This window comes from Prunus dulcis, chromosome 6, assembly GCF_902201215.1.
Source record: "Prunus dulcis chromosome 6, ALMONDv2, whole genome shotgun sequence".
NCBI classification, from domain to species: domain Eukaryota; kingdom Viridiplantae; phylum Streptophyta; class Magnoliopsida; order Rosales; family Rosaceae; genus Prunus; species Prunus dulcis.
In genome coordinates, this window is record NC_047655.1 from 15,850,727 (window position 1) to 15,872,977 (window position 22,251).

Consider the following 22,251-nt stretch of genomic DNA (forward strand, 5'->3'; position numbering starts at 1 on the left):
AATCCCCTTTAGTCTGTCTTCATTCTTCATCAACCAGAACCTCCGCTACATTAGGGTAGGTTTTCAATTCCTTTCGTCTGAATTTCCTATAATTTCTACGCTAAACAATGGAGTATTTTTGCTCACCACATCAACCGAAGGTGTATGCTCACCATCACACTTAAACATGACACACGTCCCATTGCTAACTATAGTTGAGTTTTATATGCGGAATTAAAAAGAAATTCAAAAAGGGCCCACATCCCAACACTTTCCTCCCCACATGTAGGCCTTGTCAATGGACCGGACCGGGCTAGTCGGGCTCAAATTTAATGGGCTTGGGCCGGATCGGGTCGAGCTTTAAAGAGGAGAGAAAATAACAGGGCGAGTCGGGCGGGGCTAGTTTTTTGGAAAAAAAAAATTTCAAAGCCCAAGCCTAACCATGAGCCAGGCTTGAAAAAGCCCATCGGGTCGAGACGGGTTTAGCCCAAAGGGCTGGCCTAAATGGGACTACTTTATTTTGTCTTGTTTTTCTTTAATATGTAATTTTTGTGTCAAATTTTTTTTTTTTTCTGTGTTTCCTCTTTTTTTCATAGTTCTCTATCTACATTTGTCTATATGTTTATGTCTCCATTTTTTTCTTTGTTCATAACTTTGTAGTTTTTTTTTTTTTTTTTTTTCATAAATAGAAAGATATAGTTATACAACCCCATATTAATGAAATCATATTTATCTCATACTTCATTTTTTTAGTTCTTACAATGATAATAGATAATGATTTTCTCCATATTTCATTTAACTTGGGCTTTTTATATATATTTATTTATATGTATGTGAGCCCGTGAGTTGGGCTTTTATGGACGGACCGAGTCGGGGTTTATTGGACTCAAACGGGCAGGGTTTATGGGCTGGGCGGGCCCCTATTGATCCATGGGCTCGCGGGCCTAATGATGACCCCTACCCACACAGGACGCGTCTCTCTCTTCTCTCTCTGCATTTCTCCCCCCTCTCTCACACCCTAACCATCCACCGAAACAAATCCTTCCATCTCTTTCTTTACTGGAATATTGGATCTTGCTTTGCCGATCTTATTATTTATCATTAATCTGTTATTATTATTATTGCCATTTTTGTTAATAAAGTTTTTATTTTGATTTGTAACAAATCAGAGCTTCCTTTCTCAATCTCTGTCAACGATGTCGACTAGAAAACCTGCATATACAAACCAACACCCTGCAAGCACCTTTCAGCTTACAAGCTCAAACATGGCTTGTGTTGTATAAATCAATCCAAAAGTGCCTCAGGACCACCCCAAATGGACGGACAAGTGTTCAAAATCCTGGCAAAGAGATACCCAGATGAATTTTCATGTAATGGGTATCAAGGTAGACTCTGTGTTTGTTTAATTTGCTCTTCAATCCCATGCTCAAGCCACGCCATTTTGCATACCCAGTCTTAGATTTGCCACGACTTAGTTGTGGACACTGAAAGAGCTGAACAAGAAACAAAGTGAGGGAGAGAGTGCCAGCTAGAGGAGAGAGAAGAGAGGGGGAAAGGAGGAGGGGAAAACGAAAAGAAAAAAAAGGAGAGAAGTGCTGGGCTGTGCAATTTTTCAAATTTTTTTTAGTTCTCGCATAAAACTTAACTAAGGTTAACTATGGGACAGGTGTCACGTTTTAAAAGTGACGATGAGCATACACATTTGGTTAATGTGGTGAGCAAAAATGCTCCCACCAAACAAAAGAAGAAAAACAGTCCTTACCTTCTCTAGATTTAGCAAATAGTCCTTCGTTAAATTTACAAATGAAAGAGCACTATAGGGGGCATGCACATAGCCGAAGGCATGAAAATAGTTTTGTCCTTTTAAAGTACGAACGATTACTATTCAATCTAAGATAGCTTGAGTACAATCACGAAGTAAACCCTGTACAAGACAACAATCAGATGATCTGAGGGAACTCGGTATGCTACCAGTCAAAAACCTTGTGGCGCTAAAATCATATCAGAATTTTAACAGTGAATTCAACAGAGTTTTCTTTGTATAAGGACAAGTGTCAATCCATGTGAAGGGAGAAGGTGACCTATTTGTAAGGTTTCTTGGGGTCCAAGGTAACATTAAACATAGGGCATGCAGAGAACCAAGTCCACCAACTCTTAGCGTTGGTGGTGGCCCCAGGAAAATTGGGGTTTCCTGTTAATTTAGAGGATTGAGAAGAAACAAAAAGTATGCGTATATTGATATTTCAAAGGAAGCAATTAAGGAAGAGATTAATGAATGTGATTTGGGTCATGATTGAGGATGAATGAGGTTGGGTTGGCTCTAATTAAGGCTTGATGGAGAGACTTGAGGCATGATGGAGGCATGAATCTACTGGCTGCCTTCAAATTTCTTCAGCAGCTCCTATGTCGGATTCTTTGTGGACTTTTCTGATGCAAGCATTGGCATAAGATCCTCTGCCAATTATTTTGGAGTGTGTTTTGGGTTTAAGGGTTAAGCATTTTGGCCCCTCCCATGATTCTTGTCTTCATTTGTTGAGATTTATTGAAATTTTCTCCTTCACCAAGGATTTTTTTGGTCTACCAGGGATACCAGCCTAACTTTCTCTCTTTGTATTTTTATATTATTATTATATATATTTTTAGCTTGGGTTAGCATGCCGTACCTTCTTTAGTACCTCCGCTTGTACCCAGTTGAAGCTTCCGATACATTTGGTGCCTAATGGTCTTTCGACTTACTGCAGTCAAATCCCGGCCACATTGTTCAAACTCAGATCGAAGTCTCACATCAAATTCGACCACTGCTTCCAAATTTAACTCGCCCCTCTGGCTCACCCCTGATGGTATGGCATCCGGGACAAATCTAGAACAAACACATATAAAATACTGGTACAAATTTGTTAGCAAATCATGTCTATGGTCCAATCCAACACAATTGTTTCTTGGACAAGTTTAGAATAAAAGATCATCAATATATTACTACTTTTCTGTAATCGTTAGTTCAGTGCAAAACTAACTTCCCTTATTGACGTTCCGTAGAGAATTTTGCATAAGTGATTTAGTAAAGAAAGGGCCCCAGATACAGATTTATTTATAGCACAAAATCATACAAGGGGAAAACTGAGACCGAAAAAAAGTGGGGAAAAGAATTATAAGCCTCTAGGCCAGGAGTAGAACAGCTTGAGGTGATAAAGATTTGTTCCAATTGTCTACTCTTTGTCCAGTCCCAACAGTTATCACATCTTCTCCGGATCAAGATTTCGGAAGTCCAATGTAGAATGAGATCTGTGATAATAGGACAGTGCACTGCCTTCAGCGATATCTGTTATAGAGGCCCGCAAGAGGGGAAAGTCCTTGATGTTTTTAAGAACATCAGGGTTGATGTTCTTGAGAGCATAAGGATGACCCTCAGTGGTTGGGAATCGTTTTTTATGAGAACGGATTGTCGGAGAAAAAGATGCATGCAAGTTCTCATATATGCTTGGTTTAAAATTGGAGGAAGTGCTGCTGCTTGCACTGTTGCTCCCCTTCTCTTGGCTATGCATGCTTCCCATCTCTTGGCTATGCATGCTTTCCATATCCTGGCTGTAAGAACTTCCCGTAGCTTGGCGGTACATGTTCGGTTCTGCTTTCTTTTCCAGCAGAAACTAAAGAAAGAGAAAAGGATTTACACCATGAGCTATATATCATATACCATGTAACTTCATAAATAGGAAAAGTAATTCAAAATTGAGTCTGATTAATCAAACAAAAATGCAAAACTAAGGATTTACCTTATTAGAAGATTCAAACTCTCCTCTGACCTCTTGGACCTTTCTTTGATGAAGTTCACGATTTGTTTGAGACAATTGTTTTGGTTTGGAAGCCCTCCTTATATCAGATGGAAAAGCACAATTAAAGTAATTCATATGTTGGGTGTGTTGACAGCCCATAACATCCATTTTATATCTAAACAAGATAATTTAAATCCGTTGTGGTTTTGTAGCATTTAATTGAAAGTCCTTGCCACTTTCAGATTTTCTTTTGTTTTAGATTCAGGGAAAGCTTTCGTTCATTGCTTCTTTTCCTACAGTCTTTTTTTGCAAGGCTCGTTTCTGCAACGTCTCCATTACTGAAAACAAAAGTTTTTCCTCTAATCGGGACTAGAACATAATGGACAAATTTGTACTCAATTGAACACCACTCAAAAAACCTAAAAGAGCAGATTCTAAGTTCCCAACATCTTACGTAGAAGGAAAAGGGAATTCAAAATGCTAATGAATTGGAACATTTAAAGGTTATCTTTGTGTCATAAAAAAAGTAAGATTTTTTTTTTTTTGGTTACACATATAAAAGTAAGATTTCAAATGGTAAAAGTTTAATAAAAAGGGAAATTAGTAAAACATATATCTTAATTTTTCATCCAATCAAATTCAAATGTTATCTTGTGCTATCTTTCTTCTTTCAGCCTATTATTTATTAAATAAATCAAAATAATGACAGTAAATTGCATGTTATCAATTTAAATAACGTACTTCCTCCGATCCCGGGTGTGAATCCACTCATCTTCCCCCTTATACATTACCGGTAGAGCTGAAAGGTCACATGCCAACGGACTTGAACTAAAGAACTGAAAGCAGAAAGAATTTAGTATTTATAAATACATGTTGAGCAGAAGTACATCAAACAATCAAAAGGAAAATACTAAAATATATCATTAAGACATCTTTCCTTTCTCATTGTTATTTCTTCACTCATTCTGCTCTTAGAGCGACCAAATTTATTCTTAAAGGTCAAGTTGTCTGCATAGACGCAGTTCCTACGTGAAATTGTACTCATAAACTTTCATCCAACTCGTAAAGTAAAAGAGTAACAACATGGCATCTTAATTTTATCTCCCACAAAGAAAAATAAATTATGTATCTGGTTGCTGAAACAAATCAAAGATGACAGACAACTGATAATGCTAATCCTTTTCACCAAGAGAGAGAGAGAGAGAGAGAGAGAGAGAGAGGAGAAATTATGCTATGAATTCATCATTATACAAAGCAATGATGACCTGCTAGACATTGACCATAAACTCTTAGTCAATTCAGAACAAATTCATGATTATGTTAATCTAACAAAACAGAGAGATTCAACCTTTCCTGTAGCACTAACTATTCAAACTCCTGATAATTTCACTGCATGAACTTCTTCAGTTGCAGAGAATGGGCAAGCAAACTAAAAGAGAAGGGACTAAAAAGAAGGAATGGAAAATATTGATTACACAAAGAAAGAGCTTCCTGTTTGTACTCACGTCACTTTGGAGAGCAGAAGCAGCACTGCCACGAGATGCCGGGTACAGAGCAAGAAGTGTTGTCAAGAGACCAAATGATGATGTTGAGAAGTCCCTAAAGAATTCTTCAAAACTAGGTTTGTAATGTTGTGGTGGTCGGAAGCTTGTTGGTAGCTTCATTTTCTTCCAGTAATCATCTCCGGGTGAACCACAAAGCTTGAAGATCCTATGAAGTTGCTCAACCTGAATACACAAATGCTCAATAGACTAAAAAGTGCCACAAATAAGATGGTTACATGCATAGGCTTACAGAAAAACCGTATTTCAGTAATGCATAAAATAAAACCAGAATCCAATAAGATTTATTTCCAGCATAGAAATTAAAATCAAAAATAAAACTTATGTTGAATGTATAGAAATAAACAAAAACGAAAGTGCTTATGTGAAGAAGAATACATGAAAGATGCAATTGTTTCATTTTGCAGATGCCTCTCTAAATGCTCAAGATTTTTGTAATGGTGCGATGATTCATTTGTATTACTAACTCATGTGAGAAGGCAATAGAGCTCATTTAGTTTTCCTGGAAAGTTAGAATGCACAGATAATGACATTTAAAGAGAATAACTCACTGTCAAAGCATTTTACCTCTGTTCTCCCAGGCATAACCGGCCTCCCAACAAACATTTCTGCCAATAGGCATCCTGCACTCCAAAGATCAATACCAACTCCATAATCTGTAGAACCTAACAACAGCTCTGGCGCTCTGTACCACAGTGTCACAACTCGGCTCGTAAGAGGACGTTTTTTGGGAGGAAAAGAATTTGCAAGCCCAAAATCTGCAATTTTGAGCATCCCACTTTTGTCTATTAGCAAGTTAGAAGCTTTAATGTCTCTGTGTAGAATCCCATTCTCATGGCAGTGCTGCAGACCAGCAAGCAGCTGCTGCATATAGCACTTCACCTGTACAGAAAGCACCCAAATCAGTCTGATTAAGTTCACGGACTCCTAAAATAGAAAGCTACAAAAGAACCTCTCTTTTCTGCCTTTAATAAAAGACCCTCGCCCCGCTTCCTATTTATTTATGTGTGAGGAGGGGAAGGCCCTGTTTCTTTTCTTAAGAGGTGATTCCGAGAATTGAGTTTGCAACAATTAGGAATTGAGTTACAAAGTAAAAATAAGTGCTTAAACAATTTTGCAAAGTTTCCAATGACACAGGAGTATTCTTTATCATTTGCAACCTTCATTGTTTCCCACTCCAAAGTTAATTATTGGACTTTCCTCGCCTTATCATGACCTATTCCTGATTAGTTCACAAATTCCACACCTTTCTCTGCAGAATATTACACAAAATTTGAGTTCATACTTATATTCCCAATACCTACATATAAGAGTTTTTAATTAGCTCTAAGGATGACGAAGTGCCAACCTGCGGTTCAGTGAGCCTCTGTCCAGGACGTGAGACTACTCTGGTCAAGTCCGACTGCATGAAATCAAAGACCAGATATAGACTGTACTGCATCCTTGATGTAGCTATCCCTTCAAGCTTTATGATATTGGGATGATCTAGCTGCTGTAGTATTGTTATCTCCCTCGCCATAAACTTGACACTCTCTGGCTCTGATGTGTCAAAGCGGACCTTTTTCAAAGCTACAATCTTTTTGGTGTCCCTGTCACGAGCTTTGTACACATTGCTGTAGGTTCCCTGGCCAACCTGCAAAAACCAAATATCGAAACCCAATTCAGGTATTGTGATACCCTTGTCCTCCAAGAAAGGCAAGCAACCTTATGGCACCACTTATTTACCCACCCAACCCCCTCTGTCATCTAACACCTGAAGCCGCAGTTTGAATCTTTGGGCAAAACCCGATAGGGAAAGGATGATGATAGAAAATGTTAAAAATTTGAGCAAAACAAGGGTAGAGGAAGGAAGATGAGAGAAATGATAAATAAAGGAAGTTATTCTAGCATGTCAAGTTCCTTTCATTCATACACTCCAGGATACAAAGAACCTTCAAGTAAAAGGTTTAGGAATTCAAAGAGCGCCCCCCAAACTCAAAGTACAGGCTTTGAATGTATCAAAATTACAAGTCCACAATAAAGAAGCAATTAAACATAAAATGTGTCAGAAGTCAGAACAATAAAAACTCATTTAAACTTATTCATGTCTATCCATCCAGGGAGCAAGGATGACAAGGGTGCTCAGCATATACCAAACACTAAGACAAATGTAAGACATTGGATAATGTCATTGCGCATAATTAAAGAGTACTTGATAAGTAATTACCTTAGCAAGTTTGTCATAGGAATCAGCAGTCTTCGGAACCAAGCCAGATAAGACATCTTCAGGCACATTCTCAACAAGCCATTTTGGCCAGCCACCCACAGTATCATCATCTCCTCCAATCTGCTTCAATGTAATCCTTCCTGAAACATTCCCACCATTTTTACCTTTCTCTGTCTCCCTTCCAATCACACCCTCTCCTCCTCCTCCTCCTCCACCACCAGGAACACCAACACCACCTTCATCAACAACCTTCTCCTCTCTATTAAACCTCACCACCTTAATATCCTTTCTGGAGTGTTTTTGGCTAATGGGTTTTCCTCCCTTACCTCCCTTGACATACCCATGATCCAATTTCAACTTGTGAAGGCCTTGAAGGCCATGAGTTGGGGAGTTAGTTTTGGTCTGAACACAACCCATTAAGGCTCCTGGAAGCAAAAAGTCTCCGAGTTTGGAGTGGACGGTAGCACCTAGGAGGTGACATAGCAATGGTGAAAATCAATGAAGGAGGGCATTGGGAGTGTAGCGAATCTGGTGATGATGCAGATGGTGAAAAGAAATGTGGAAACAAGAGTGATACTGCCGTCCCTCGGCCGGCATTGCCTTGGAATTATGGTAAAGGAGAAGGGGAAGAGTGTCATTTCACCACTGTCTTTGTCTGGCTCCGCATTCTCCGCCTTGAGAATATTGGGGGACTGAACATTGAACAGAGTTTCTTTTTTATTATTTTTTGCCTTTCTCCATTATCGACGACTTACTTGGACTCTGTTCTGAAGAAGAATGAAGGTAGAATTAATACCCAAATTTCCAGCGCTCCACAGCTGCCTGCCACCTGCCTCTGCCAGCACACTGCATTCCTGAATCATACTACATTTTGGGCATTTCTTCATTAAAACAGGCGGCAGAGAATGGTTTTCTTTAGAGCAACTCTACCCATTTGTCATTTACCAGGGCGGACTAAGGTAGTTACTATTTATGTGAATAGTAACTGTCCTTGTAAAAAGTAATGTGTGTTTCTACCCATTGTCATGGCAAAAGGCAAATACTATTCATTTTTTTGTTTTTTTTCACAAATTTGTTTACCTAAACAATTAATTTGGATAATATTTTCAGATAAGATTTTTGAGTTCGTACGTGTCAATATTTATTATAAAATTTATATCTCAATCAGATAAAATTTTCAAATAAGATGATAAATAAAAATACAATTTAAAAGTGAATGTTGAGTAAAAAGTGAATAATAGTAGAAGTAGAAGAAAATGTATGAGGATTTAGTGTTGAAAGTGAAGAGTATTGGTAGGCACTGGCGGATTCAGAAATTTTTTAGTGAAGGTGCAATAGACTAAGTATGAAAAATGGTTTTTCGGAATAATCATTTTCTCAAGATAATTTTTGGCGGCTTTTATTTCTTACACATCAAATAAGAAAACTTGATTTTATGGGATTTTATTATGAAGTATATATTGACTTAATAAGCCATCATTTTTAGCATAAATAGTATTTTGCACTAAAACCGAATTTTCATATTTTGATTTGGTGGAAATTTAATTTTCTAGTATTTTTATTTGAATCCAAATGGGGGGTACTTCCTTATTTACATTGTAAACTTAAATGTTGAAAATGGAAATAAGGTAATTTGATTCCACTGTTGGTAGGTATTTATAGAAAACAAATTCCAAAATTTTTTGGTTTTTTTTTTTTTTTAAATTCGAATTTTTTTCATAATTTTATAACAAAAAAAAAAAAGACCAGCCGTCGGATTGGAGGAGAGCAGTCGATCGGAGCACCCAAACGACGACACCTGTCTTCTAGCTATTGGTGGTGCACAGGGCTGACGTCAGCGCACGCTGACGTCATCTCCCCCTCGGGCCAGTCCGTCTTCGTGGGTCCCACCTCCAGCCAGGGCAAAAGTGGCCCGCTGGAACTGGATTTTTGGCATAGACTCCCCCCCAGCCTCGGACTTGGGCTCCTCGCTGGAGTTGCTCTTATAAAAAAAAAAAAAAAAAAGGAATGGTTTTCCTTCGGTGAAATACGGGATGAATATAATCTAAAATACGTATGTATATCATTTAGTAAATTTTTGGCTTTTTACCCCATTTAAATTTTGGTCATTCACCTCGAATATTAGGTTTGATCATCCTCAACTTCACTCTCTCACATCATTTGCCCGGTTGTCATAATATTGTTACCTTTTTCGTCAAATATAAGGAAAAAAATATCATTTTATTTAGTTTTTATTTCCCCTAACTTCCCTCCCAAACTTGTTACAACCATGGAAAAATTAAACTCTAAGTCGTTTTACCAAGTCCAATTGTGATAATAATCAGCAACAATGAACTCAGTGGCGGTTCCAGGATTCAAAAGCTGGTTGGGCGGAACTTATGTACTAAACTCGACGGTATGATTAAATTTCATTAACAAACATAAAAAGATGCACGTAGTCAGGAGGGACATAATGAGCCTTACCCTCAAATGCATCTCTATCTATAAATAAAATTTCAACAAATAAAAATGCTAAAAATTAGAGGCTCGACAATGGGAGACTCAGGAAGATTTTGCTCTTCACGTATTGGAGTAGATAAAGAAGTGCTAGAAGGCAATGTACTAGATGATGACCCATCATTCTTTTTCTTAAAAAACGACAACAAATTCTTTGTTCTCTTGGGATTCCGATTGTGATCCAACATAATAAAAGATAGCATACGAATAATATGTAGAAAGAATTTAAATCAAACATACCAACAAAAAATCACACAAATTCTCATAATAGCATCTTAACAACACCAAACAAAAAATTATAATTTATCCATAATTAAACCATAGAATACTCAATTATAACAAAATCCCAAATTAAAGCCCTAGAATAATTCATCCCTAATCAAAGCCCTAATTAATTTCAACAAAATCCCAAAATTATAATTCATCCCTAATTAAACCCTACAATACTCAATTTTAAATTAAAACTATAATCAAAGATATATAGCAAATGAGAGAATGAGAATAATACTTGTTGTTGACAAAGGAGAGGAGAAGATGTTGTTGCAAAGTTGTCCACCCAAGATAATAGAAGATGTAGCCAATAGAGAGAGAATTTGACTATAAAAAAAAAAAGAAGAAGAGAAACTTGCTGCTATCAGGTAGCAAAGACAGAGGGAGAGAGAGAAAACAAGAAGTCTAATAGCCAAAAAAGGAGACAGAAGACATGTGACCATCTAGATGGGCAACATATGTGTAGGTTTTGCTTTTAATTTTTTTAATTTTGTGATGATCCAGTCGGGAGCTGTCGGAAAGTGTCATTCTCTTACGTGGATAAAGTGACTTGTTCTGGGCATAGTTAGGAAGATAACACCCCATCTTTTGTGCTGATACTGAATTTACATTGACACACATACGCATTTCCGATTTGTATACTTGCATGAAAACATACCACGTTCAAATTGTGAAATATCTCCAAGGATTATACAAGTCCATATGTCAAGTTGTAGTTTTTCTTGGCATTTCCTGTCTTTATACTTGCATGGGAACTGTTGATGCGAAAAAGTGGTTCGGCACTTATAGGGCTCAACTTAGTGATGTCTGGGCCTTCAGACTGCTCTGGATCTCGGTAGAGCCCTGGATCTGCAAGATGAGAAAATGCTCGGTAAGACCTAGGGCATCGGTGTGGTACTGGCCGAAGGCTCTTTGATGCTTAGGTAAGTACTGATTTAGTAAATAATCTGGACAGAGCAGTGGCTAGAATGCGGAAAGTTCCAGTTACCTCCATTTTGGGACATGTGCCCCTTTTTATAAGCCTTGGGAGGTGTGCACGTCGTGTATAATTTTGATGTGGGACTGTTGACATTCGTTGTGGGTGTTCTACGTGGCTAAAGGCTGAATTTGCCCTAAATTTTCCTTTGGCAGTCCTGGGTGCCGAGGACTCCAATGCCGACGTTCTTTTTTCCACGCGTCCTGCTCTCATTAGTCGCTGATTATGGTATAAAAAAGAATCCCCCAAGTTCCCAATTGAGAGAGTTTCTTAGTTGGGGACTTCCTTTTGTCTTCGGTATTTATGGGTTGCCGTAAAAATGACTGATATTTGGTTTGTCCATACGGAGCCATTCAGTGTTTTGTGGGAGCCGAGGAACCTGGGCTTCTTTTGGGGGGGTATGGTCTCTTCGCATGAGGCACCCTCCAAGTATCCCAAGGGTGACCAAATCTCGCCCCGCCGTTCGGTAAACTTGTCCTTCCGAACGTTAGAGCTTGGATTGTTATTACGTCACTTCCGAAAGCTTCGTCGTCGCTTGAGCTTCCATATGTGGCATGCTTCATTGAGAAGCAAAATTGTTTTGACAAGATGATGTTTAGTCTTCTGTATCCTGCGTGCAGGCTGCTCTTGTTTGTGATTGGTGCCATGTGTCAGAGTGTGCACGCGGGGTAGGGTCATTATGGCGCCAGTTGGTTTTTCAAGGTATACCTGTCGATTCTTCACTCTATAAATAGGAGTGACTTCGGATGGAGGAGTCACTTGCGTTGTGAGAGCAATTTGAGAGCTTTGAAGAACGACAGTCTAGGGGATTTCTCGCAAGAAGTAGACGACGGAGTGATTTTCGGCGAACCTCCACCACCATACAACCAAGGTATTTTGTCCTTTTCGTCTATTTTTTGGATCAAATGTACTTCCTAGGCATGAGCTAGACTATGGACTCGTATATCTTGAGGAGCGTTCGGTAGTTTAGTTGCTTTAGGTAGCAATACCCATAGGTATTCATAGTTTTGATCTCCTTGCATGGCATTAGTTTCCTATTTTCTGTTTGTAGATGTCTAATAGCGAACCTATTGCGTTCGATAGGGAGTCATCGGACGGTCAGAGGGATACCGATAGTGGGTCTTCAAACCTTGACAGAGCCAGTACTGAAGAAGTCGAGGTCATCGGTGAAAGGGTCAAGGCCATACCCGCATTTGGCAAATGAAAAGTACTACCGACGGGCAAGGCCGTACCATTGGCTGTGGTTCCGTGCGGCGTCGCTTGTGCCAACACAAACCAGTATTGTGAGTTTTTGATGAAAGACACACGAGTGCCTGATTGGCATGCCAGCTACCATTCTGAGACGTCCACGTCTGGCCGTGGGGACCTAGCTGCTGAATCATCTTCTCGGCCAGTAATAACCGTAGTTCGCCAAGGAAGCTTTAAAGTACCTCTGGGCCAATCCAAGGCACCTTTGTTTGGCGTTGATTATTTGGAGCCGAACAAGATCACCGAGGCGAAGCTGACCAAACACCGCTCTGAATATCTTATCCCTAACTCCATTCGGTGGAGAATTCCGGGGCCAATCGAGTCTCTTAGCAATCCTAAGGACAATGAAGTGGTCTTTTTTACGAACATCCTCAAACTGAGGGTTTGGCTACCGTTACAGCCTCCCATTCAGAGAATCTTAGCCCACCTAGGCTACGCCCTGGGCCAGTACAACCCCAACTTATGGGTGGCTTTGATGGGGGTTGTTGTTGCCTTCGGTCTTGCTGAAGAGGGCAAACCAACATACGAGCAGTTCTCGTATTTGTATAGTGTCATGAAGTCCAAATGTGCAGGGCATGGTGTGTAATAACCCAAACCAAAATATCTAAAAATTAGGATTTCTTTATTCTACCCAAAAGACAATTTTGCCTTCGCATATTTTAATAGGGAAAAAATTGACTTTTTGATCGAGAGAGAATTTGGCAATTTCGCTTACGCCGTTGCGTAGAGCACGGCGAAACGAGTCCGTAGACACGGAGTAGACTCGAATCGAAGTTGTAACGAAGAAAATACGGTCAAAATACCACGAAGGGCAAAACGGTAATTTGGACAAAAGTCAGATTTTTATCTCTTTCTCCCTTCTCTCTCCTCATTTCTCTCTCCTCTCTCTCTCTCCTCCCGTTCGCGTTGCGCCAGCGACCTCCGCTCGTTCTCGACGTCGCCCCGGCCACCACAGGTCGAGCCGAAAAGGACTGCCACTCCCCCCCGTCCTTCCCCGACCCGTCGCCGCCCTTGCCGCCGCCGGAGCTCGCCGGAATCTGTAGATTTCCTCCGGTTTTCAGTTCAAACTTCCAGCTCTTCGTTCTCCCTCAATTCTCCACCAAATCGTTCGAGTAAGGTATGGTTTCTCAGCTATTTTTCGTGTTCTAACTGATGGATGTATGGGTTCTGATCGATTTTGGCTCTAGAACACTCGATTTTCAACTTGAACATCGGCCAAACTTCGGCCGCCGTGAACGGCCATTTCCGGCCACTTTTTGGGGTATGCCCAAGAACAAAAGTGACTCCAAATGGGGTGTTTTAACCTAGGATAGGAGTTTGGAGTCTTGGTTCCGAGTTTTTCCGACAACCCGGTATCGCTTTGGACACCCAATCTGCCCGCGTGTGTGGCAGCGCGCGGGTGAGAGTGGTGAAGTGACTCTGTATAGTTTTGCGATCCTCGTGTTGTCACGAGCGCGTAGGATTTCACGGATATCGATTTGGAGTCCGTTTGAGCCCCGAACGGATTTTCCATATTACACGATCCTTGGGTGCAGTGTCGTCGAGTCGTTGGATCGCACTCAATTTTGGATATGTCGTACTACATGATTCTAGGATCATGTAGGATTCGACGGATTACGAATCGGAGTCCCAGATACTCCGAAATCGCGAACCCTGGGGCTAGGGTTTGGATTTTAAGCGATAACTCGATTTTGGCTAATCCGACCGTCCGTTTCGGACCAAATTCGCGGAACATGGTTCTTTCTCTGTAAGGAACCTTTAGAGAATCCCAGATTGGCCATCGGAGATCGTGGACCCCACGGGGTCTCGAATCGGCTGGTCTGACGGTTTATCGCTTAGTAAGCTTCTGGTCTTCCAAGACCGTTCTAATTGTCTGAAGAGCTAAAGTGGGCATAGGAGTAACTTGAAATGAGTGCATGCACTTCTAGGAGCCGGGGGCAGGGTGTTTAATTTAATATTTTTATTGAGCAGTTTATTAATTTACTATTCTTGGTTAATCAGGCACCAGAGGTCCGATCGACCCACAGGAGGGATCTTCAAAGGGTCCAGCTAGCTCGGACTAGCAGTGAGTGGACTTTTCTTTCCTAAAAGATTTTATAATTATATTTTATATTTGATCTTGAATAAGTGTTATAGCATGAATTACATTGTGAAATATCTTTATTTTTATAAAACTTAGCTGAGTAACAAATTTGAGATTTTTGATACAGAAATAGTAACTTAGCTCAGATTTACCAGAATACGGAGGATTATCAGATTTTATCAAAAATAGTTATTTTAGAACCACCATGTACCCATTTGTTTTTGGTGATTACCCACAGTTGGACCGATGTCTACGGACATCCAGTCTGATTTCAGTTACGTCAGTGCACTTGACTTTGCCTCACGAGTTTCGGGGACGCTCGGACCGTGAGTGCCAGGATTTGCGGCTCGGCAGACTTGGTGTCCCGAGACCTGCAGGATTTGCGGCTCGGCTGACTTCGTGTCCCCGAGACCTGCCAGGATTGCGGATCAGGCTGACTGCGGTCCCCTGTATCTTGCCAGAGCGGCTCGAGTCGACTTGGTGTCATCGAGACCTGCCGGCGGATCAGGCTGACCATAGTCCCCTGAATCCGCCAGTTTGCGGCTCGGTTAGACTTTGTGTCGCCGAGACCTGCCAGGGGATTTGACGGATTTTACAGGGGTACAATTAGGTGGTAATTTCAAAGGATTTTGAGCTCTTTTATGCAGTTATTGCTTTCAGTTATTTTATACCAGTTTCCTCGATATTCATGCATTTATATCTTTATATATTTGTTCAGTTACGCGAGTATATTCATCAGTATGTTTATCCATGTTTATTTGAATACCTTGTATTGAAATATAGTCAAATCATCGATTTATATCCCTATTTATTTTTAAACGGGGGTTATTATGTTCTAAATTGTTTTCAAGAACATTATTTTTGTCCACTCACACCTTCAAACCTGTTTTTCACCCCCAGGCCGTAGAAGTACGAAGGAATCCACCTCGATTCACCCTCCCAACTTCCGCACCACCAGAAAGTGTAGGACTTCATTGTACATTTCTTAAAGTTCTGTAAATTTGTAGAAAATGCTCTGATATCTAGTTGAAACTGAGAAACCGAGCGAATTAGTGGTTATGTGAATTATTCTGGCAGTTGGTGTGGATATATGTGCTTGTTTGACAGGTGGAAGATTTTGGGTTTGGACGAAATACAGGGGAGACTCTGCCGAATTTTCGGCAGAAGTCTAAGGGAAATATTAAAATAATTTGAAACGAGAAGGGTAAAAAGGTCATTTGTGCCCGACATTCGCCAGGTGTCGGACACGCACAGGACTTGGCTCGAATTCCAAAGCGGAATTTGAATCGGGTCCTGTCATGGTGGATAGGTTCAGGCTAATTGCCTTTGAGCCTCCGAATGTGGCCATACCGTGAGGGCCGTGCTGACCTTCTAGAAGTCGTGGAGGAATCGGCAAGTGCTTTTGGCTGGCGACTGGGAGTCGCCTTCGGACAAGCCTGTTCGGTTCCGTATCCCTACTACCTTCCAAATAGCCGGTAGGTTGATAGGCTACCGTTCGATAGGTATTTTATATTTCAGGCAAGCTGAAGCTTCTTTTATATTTCAGGCAAGTTGAAGCAACCGACCCCTACAAGAGTCGATATATAGAGGGTTGAGAGGGTGAAGACGAGGATCCCAGCTGCCGATTGGGTTTATCCTGAATTCCACTTCACCACCAATCTAATACAGGCTTGTCTCGTTGACCCACCAGAGAGTAAGTGATTCTTCTTATTGTTAGCCTTTTCGGCATTGTGGTTTTACTCACCGAGCCTTTTTGTCGTGCGGTGACTAATGCTAGAAAAATGTCTGAGACCTTGAAGATGTGTCTTTTGATGGGGGCGAAGGCCAAAAAGCAACAACAGCAGCAAGCCAGCCCCTCGGTCTAGAATGTTGTGGCTACCGAGCCGTCAGAGGCCAAATTGGAGAACCAAATTCTCTCTGACCGGCTACGATAGCTAGACAACTGGCACCGGCAAGATGAGGCTTTGGATACCACAAGGAAGGCTTACCAGCAAGTCATTGGTAAGCATCCCGTGGTTGTCGAACTGGACCCGGCTCAGGCGCAAAAGAGAACTTATCCTGTCAATCATCCAAGGGCGATCCTTGCTGCCAAGGATGAGGACGACCAGGCCGAGGGTCCGGTCACCATCGCTTGCCCCTCAAAAACTATTCTGTTTGCGAACCATATGATTATCGATTCGCAGATGGAGTTGTTAGAGATCGAGGATCTGCCAAAAAAGCTCACCCGGCAGGAAGCTGGCCGCGCCTTTCGCCTCCAGGCCTTGGTAAGCCTCCTCTTTAGCAGAAAACGACTTGAGCTAATCACGCCTTGCTCTGACGTTTCTGTTTTCTTTGCAGGCTTCTATGGATATGTGGCTATGCATGAAGCAGGCTATCACGGCAGCTGTGAGTGCAAAAAGGGCCTATGATGACAGCCGTGTCAAAGTTGCCGAGGCTGGCAAGTTCCTTCAAGACCAAGCTAACCTCATTAAGGACAAGGAGGCTCTGGAATGTCAGGTGAAAGCGTCTGACGCCAAACTTGCCGAAATGAGGGTAGCTCTAGAGGCCGCAGTGCAAGAGGCGCAGGAGGCGAAGGCGGCGAAGGGGGCCGTGCAGGTAGTCCTCCCCCTCTGCCGGAAGTCATTGCTGAGGAGATGATCGAAGATTACGAGGGCGAGGATGCTCATGTTGCAGCCGAGGGTGTCGGAAGGGCTGCCGTTGTAAATGCTTCTGTTGGCTCCCGGGGGGCCGATGAGGCCGCTGCTTGATCTTTATGCTTTGTTAATTATTTTTCTGTACTCTCCATAAGGCGATGTGTTCTAAACACCTTGATGCCAAGGGCATCTTTTTATTTTATTCGGTATTTACTACTTTCCATTTATGTTTTGTACTTTCTTTTTCTCTCTCTTCCTTTTTTTGCATGAATATAAACCTTATCGTTAATTTCTCTGTTGCCGAAAGCTAACAAGTCCCTTGAGTGAGTTCTCATTTAGATAATTGGTAGGTTTACACAATCATTAGTAATTTTGATAGGCCTGTAGCATTATAACTTAGTACATATAAAAGAAAAAGGCTCTAAGTCTGACAGTCTGAACAAATACTGACAAATAATTCGTATCTTTTCATTGCCGAAGGCTAATTCCGTCAGTACTGACCTTAATCACCGAATGATGAAAGATTAATTAATGACAATTATCTTTGAAAGTATCACTTTTAGTTTACCGAAGGTAAATAAAACATTCCATAAAAATTTTGCCAAGTAATATGACCATCGGTAAACAACAAATGTTGGTTTATACAGTACGGTTTTTAATCGCCGAAGGCTGAATAAATGATATAACATTTGTCTGAACGAACTTTTTCATTACATTTTGCATGCCGTCAGCTAGGGCACCTACTTGTAGTAGTACTCCAAATGTTCGACATTCCATGGATGACCTAGGGTCTTGCCATTTGTATCCCGAAGTAGGTATGTTCCAGAGCGAAGTATGCCGATGATCTTCCTTCCGTTGGATTTTTAGTTGCTAGGGAGACTTTGTGCATGACCTAGTCCCCGATTCTGAAAGAGCGGGGTCTTACCCTCGAATCGTAGTACCGAGAGATACATTGCTTGGCCTACGCTCGGTGTTTTTCAATCATATCGAAGTTCAGTGCAAGTGTTGTCTCATTAGGAGGGCTCACCGATCTCCACAGGAACGACGGCCTCCAATCCAAAGGCAAGAGAAAATGGAGTTTCCCTTGTGGATGTTCAGAAGGATGTCCAAATGGCCCAGAGTGTCTCGGGAAGTTTCTCCGACGAGGCACCCTTGGCTTTGTCCAGTTGCCGTTTCAACAGCTTTTTGATGATTTTTTTTATTTCTTCGACCTGGCCGTTTGACTGGTGGTGAGCTGGTGAAGCAAAGAACATGTTGATTTTGAGGCGAGTGCATGGGGAATGCCGAATCGGCAACAGATGTGGGTCCAGACAAAATCTTCTATTCTTGCTACCGTGATGGTCCCCAAAGCTTCGACCTCGACCGATTTGGTAAAGTAGTTGTTTGGGCCAACAATTTACGCACCCAGCCCAACGTTGGAGGCCCAGAAGGACAAGGCAAAATCAGGACCCAGGCAGTTTGGACTAGAAATGGAATCAAGGGCCCAAAGTCGAAAAGCCCAAACCCAAGTCAGATTTTTTACCAAGACCCAAAAATTGGAAGGGAGCCCAGCCCATTTTTGAAACCCACAAAACTGGAGCACCACCCGGGCTTGATTACTATAAAGTTGGGAAAGTAGCCCAAAATCAAGAAAACCTAGCCCAGGACCTGTCAATCCACGGGCTTGAGTTTTTCTCTTTACAGGGAACAAACAGAGAACAAAGAGAGTTGGTTTTCTTTTAGAAAAAGCAAGGAAAAGACCTCTATGAAAGCTTGTTGATGGTTCTTTTATCTGCCAAAACAATAACTTCCTTCTTTTAGAGCATCTCCACCCATAAGGGCTAAGTCTAGGGCAAGGCAAGCAAGGGCTGCCACTATTCACATGAATAGTGTCAGCCTTGCCATTTGTGGTTCCACCCATGAGGACTAAGTCTAGGGCAAGTCTAAGGCAAATACTATTCATTGTACTTTATTTCCTATTTTTTTATACTTTAAACCATTAATTTTGATAATCTTTTGTAATTAAAATTTCGGATAAGATTTTTGGTTGTCACGTGTCCGTTATTTTTTAGAAAAGATTTTCGGATGAGAATCTCGATTGCCACGTGTCTTATTCCAGATAAAATTTTCGGATATTCATTAAAAAAAATTATAATCTCAGATTTCAGATAAGATTTTCGCCCTCTAAAATTGTGCCACGTGTCCCATGTCAGATAAGATTTTCAGATATTTTTAAAAAATTATAATCTCATATTTCAGATAAGATTTTCACCCTCTAAAATTGTGCCACGTGTCATCTCTGTCAGATAAGATTTTTAGATATTTTTTTAAAATTATAATCTCATATTTCAGATAAGATTTTCATCCTCTAAAATTGTGCCACGTGTCATCTCTATCTTCTGAATCCCTCTATAAAACTACACCATCAACTCATACCTCTCACACCATCTCTTATCTATTCCTTCATTTCTCATATTTTACAAAACACATTCTACTCTCAATGTCAAACTTGAGGAGGGTGTTGGAGAGGCAACAGAAAGAAAGGGAAGAAATCCGGCGTAGACGTGCTGAAGAAGATCGGGACGCCGATGAAGAAGAGGAACAAATGCTTGCAGCAGCGGTGTGTATGCTTAATCAATCAAGGCAACACCGTCGTCCTCGTGCCCCAAATGTGGACAGACGTAGGGAGTCTCGGGGTAAGAATCTCTTGGAGGATTACTTTATCCCAAATTCGTTATATCCTGTTCATAAGTTTCGAGAAAGATATAGAATGCAGCCACATTTGTTTCAAAAAATCATGCATGATATTTGTAATTACGACACATACTTCATTCAAAAGCATGATGTTGTTGGAGTTTTGGGTCTTATCCCGGAGCAAAAACTTACAGCTGCTTTGCGGATGCTTGCTTATGGGGCATCTGCAGAGCAGGTGGATGAGATTGCAAGGATGGGAAAATCAACTATCCTAGAGTGCTTGGTGAGATTCTGTGATGCAGTGGAAAATTTGTACACGAGGGAGTACCTTCGTAAACCCACGCCGAGGGACCTGCAAAGGCTGCTACAAAAAGCAGAGGCTCGAGGTTTCCCAGGCATGATTGGAAGCATTGATTGCATGCACTGGCAGTGGAAGAATTGTCCTACTGCTTGGCAAGGAGAGTACGGGAATCGAAAGGGCCAAAAAAGTATAATTTTGGAGGCCGGAGCTTCATTCGACTGTTGGGTTTGGCATGCCTTCTTCGGGGTTGCCGGATCTCAGAATGACCTCAATGTCCTTGGTCAATCCCCGGTGTTCGACGAGGTATTGCGAGGTCATTCCCCCCAGGTCACATACCAAATCAACAATACCGTATACTCTGGTGCATACTACCTTGCCGACGGAATTTATCCTAGGTGGACGACATTCGTGAAAACAATTCCGAATCCCCAATCCGAGAAGGAAAGAAGCTTTGCTTTCTTTCAAGAAGGTTACAGGAAAGACGTGGAAAGGTGTTTCGGTATCTTGCAAGCTCGTTGGGCAATTATCAGGGGTGCTGCTCGGATGCTAGATGAGGAGGTGCTGAGGAGTATTATGATGACTTGCATCATCCTCCACAACATGATTGTGGAGGATGAGTATGACTACGATGCTCCAGAGGTGTTTGAACCCGATCCCATGAACACGGCGTTGACAAGAATATATGAAAGGCCGATGGGACCAAATGGACTACCAATGGAGCCCGAACCGTTAGTTCGGGATGGTCGATTCAACAACCCCATGATTGATCGTTATCAAGAAATGCAATCTTCATATGTTCACGAGAGACGTCAAGTTGACTTGATCGAGCACTTGTGGGAGATGAAAGGCAATCACAATGGATGAAGTCAAGATTAGTGCTTTGTTTGGAATTATGCTTTGTTTTTAATTATGCTTTATTTTGTGTGTGGTGTTTTTTGGAATTATGCTTTTTTTTTTTTAAAATTATGCTTTTATGTATGGTTTGTTTTGTGTGTTGTTTGCAATAAATTAAGGTTTGTTTTTAATTAATCTTTGTTTTGATGCTCAAATGTTTTTAATAAATAGTCATATTATTTAATGCTTTTTTTATTTAATGAAAAGGAAACAATACAACAAATTAAAGGATAATACAACAATACAACAATACAACAATACAACAATACAACATATGGCAAAGGTGTTTCAATACAACCTAATGGTTTTCATCATTTAACCAATCCGTATTGCTAGGTCCGTCGTCATGGAAAAGTTTTCTTCTCATCACATCCCTTCGTTTATGCTTCCAATAGGCCTTTGTTTCAGGAGACATATGGCTCGTATCCATGGCCATGATTTTCATCTCTCTATCATCCATGTCTTTTTCTTGTGCATGCTGCTGTTGAATTGCAAATGTTTCCTCTCGTGCCTTGTCCACTTCATCTCTTTTCAAGTCTCTCTCAATTCTTAGTGAGGTGTTCTTAGCTATTTGCTCCAATAATTGTACACATTCATTGTTCGAAGTGCCCCCTCTCTTGGCCTTTGCCGCCTTTCTCCCAATAGGTCTCGGCGGACGTGGGAGTGGTGACTCTGTTTCCATTGGGGAGTCCAATGGCGAATCGGTTGATGGTGAATCGTGGAGCGGCTTCTCATTCAACACAACCGAAGGACCGGTGGGAATAATTTTGAATCTCGAACAATCCTTCACAACTTCCCAACATTGAAAATGCACGAAACTTTTTTTGCCTTGCCCCATGGCACCGAACCACATTTGTGCTTGTATGATCTATTAAAAATAAATAATTGGATGTGCAAGAAAAAAAAAATTATTATGCAAGAAAATATAAACTATTTTGAAATGCAAGAATAAAATTGATTATGCAAGAAAATATAGACAAATTGGAAATGCAAAAAGAAAAAAATAAAGATTATGCAAGAAAAAGAAATAGAATATGCAAAAAAAAAAAAAAAGTTACATTAAATTGATGAAAATGGCAATTATAAATATTTTACCTCATCGGATAGATTTTGACCGCTTCGAATGTTCTCCCTTGCTTTTGTCAAGGCATTTCTCCATT

At 40.9% G+C, this 22,251-nt stretch overlaps 1 protein-coding gene across 1 annotated transcript; it reads right to left on the reverse strand.

The window, feature by feature from the left end:
* Positions 1–2,936: 2,936 nt before the first annotated feature.
* LOC117630357 (probable serine/threonine-protein kinase At1g54610) lies at positions 2,937–7,934 on the reverse strand. Its single transcript, XM_034363094.1, has 7 exons — positions 7,518–7,934; positions 6,660–6,944; positions 5,879–6,193; positions 5,255–5,476; positions 4,491–4,585; positions 3,750–3,846; positions 2,937–3,623 (listed from the first exon to the last, which is right to left on the reverse strand). The coding sequence occupies exons 1-7, from the start codon at positions 7,932–7,934 to the stop codon at positions 3,213–3,215; spliced, it is 1,842 nt and encodes a 613-aa protein (XP_034218985.1). The 3' UTR covers positions 2,937–3,212.
* Between the last annotated feature and the right edge of the window lie 14,317 nt (positions 7,935–22,251).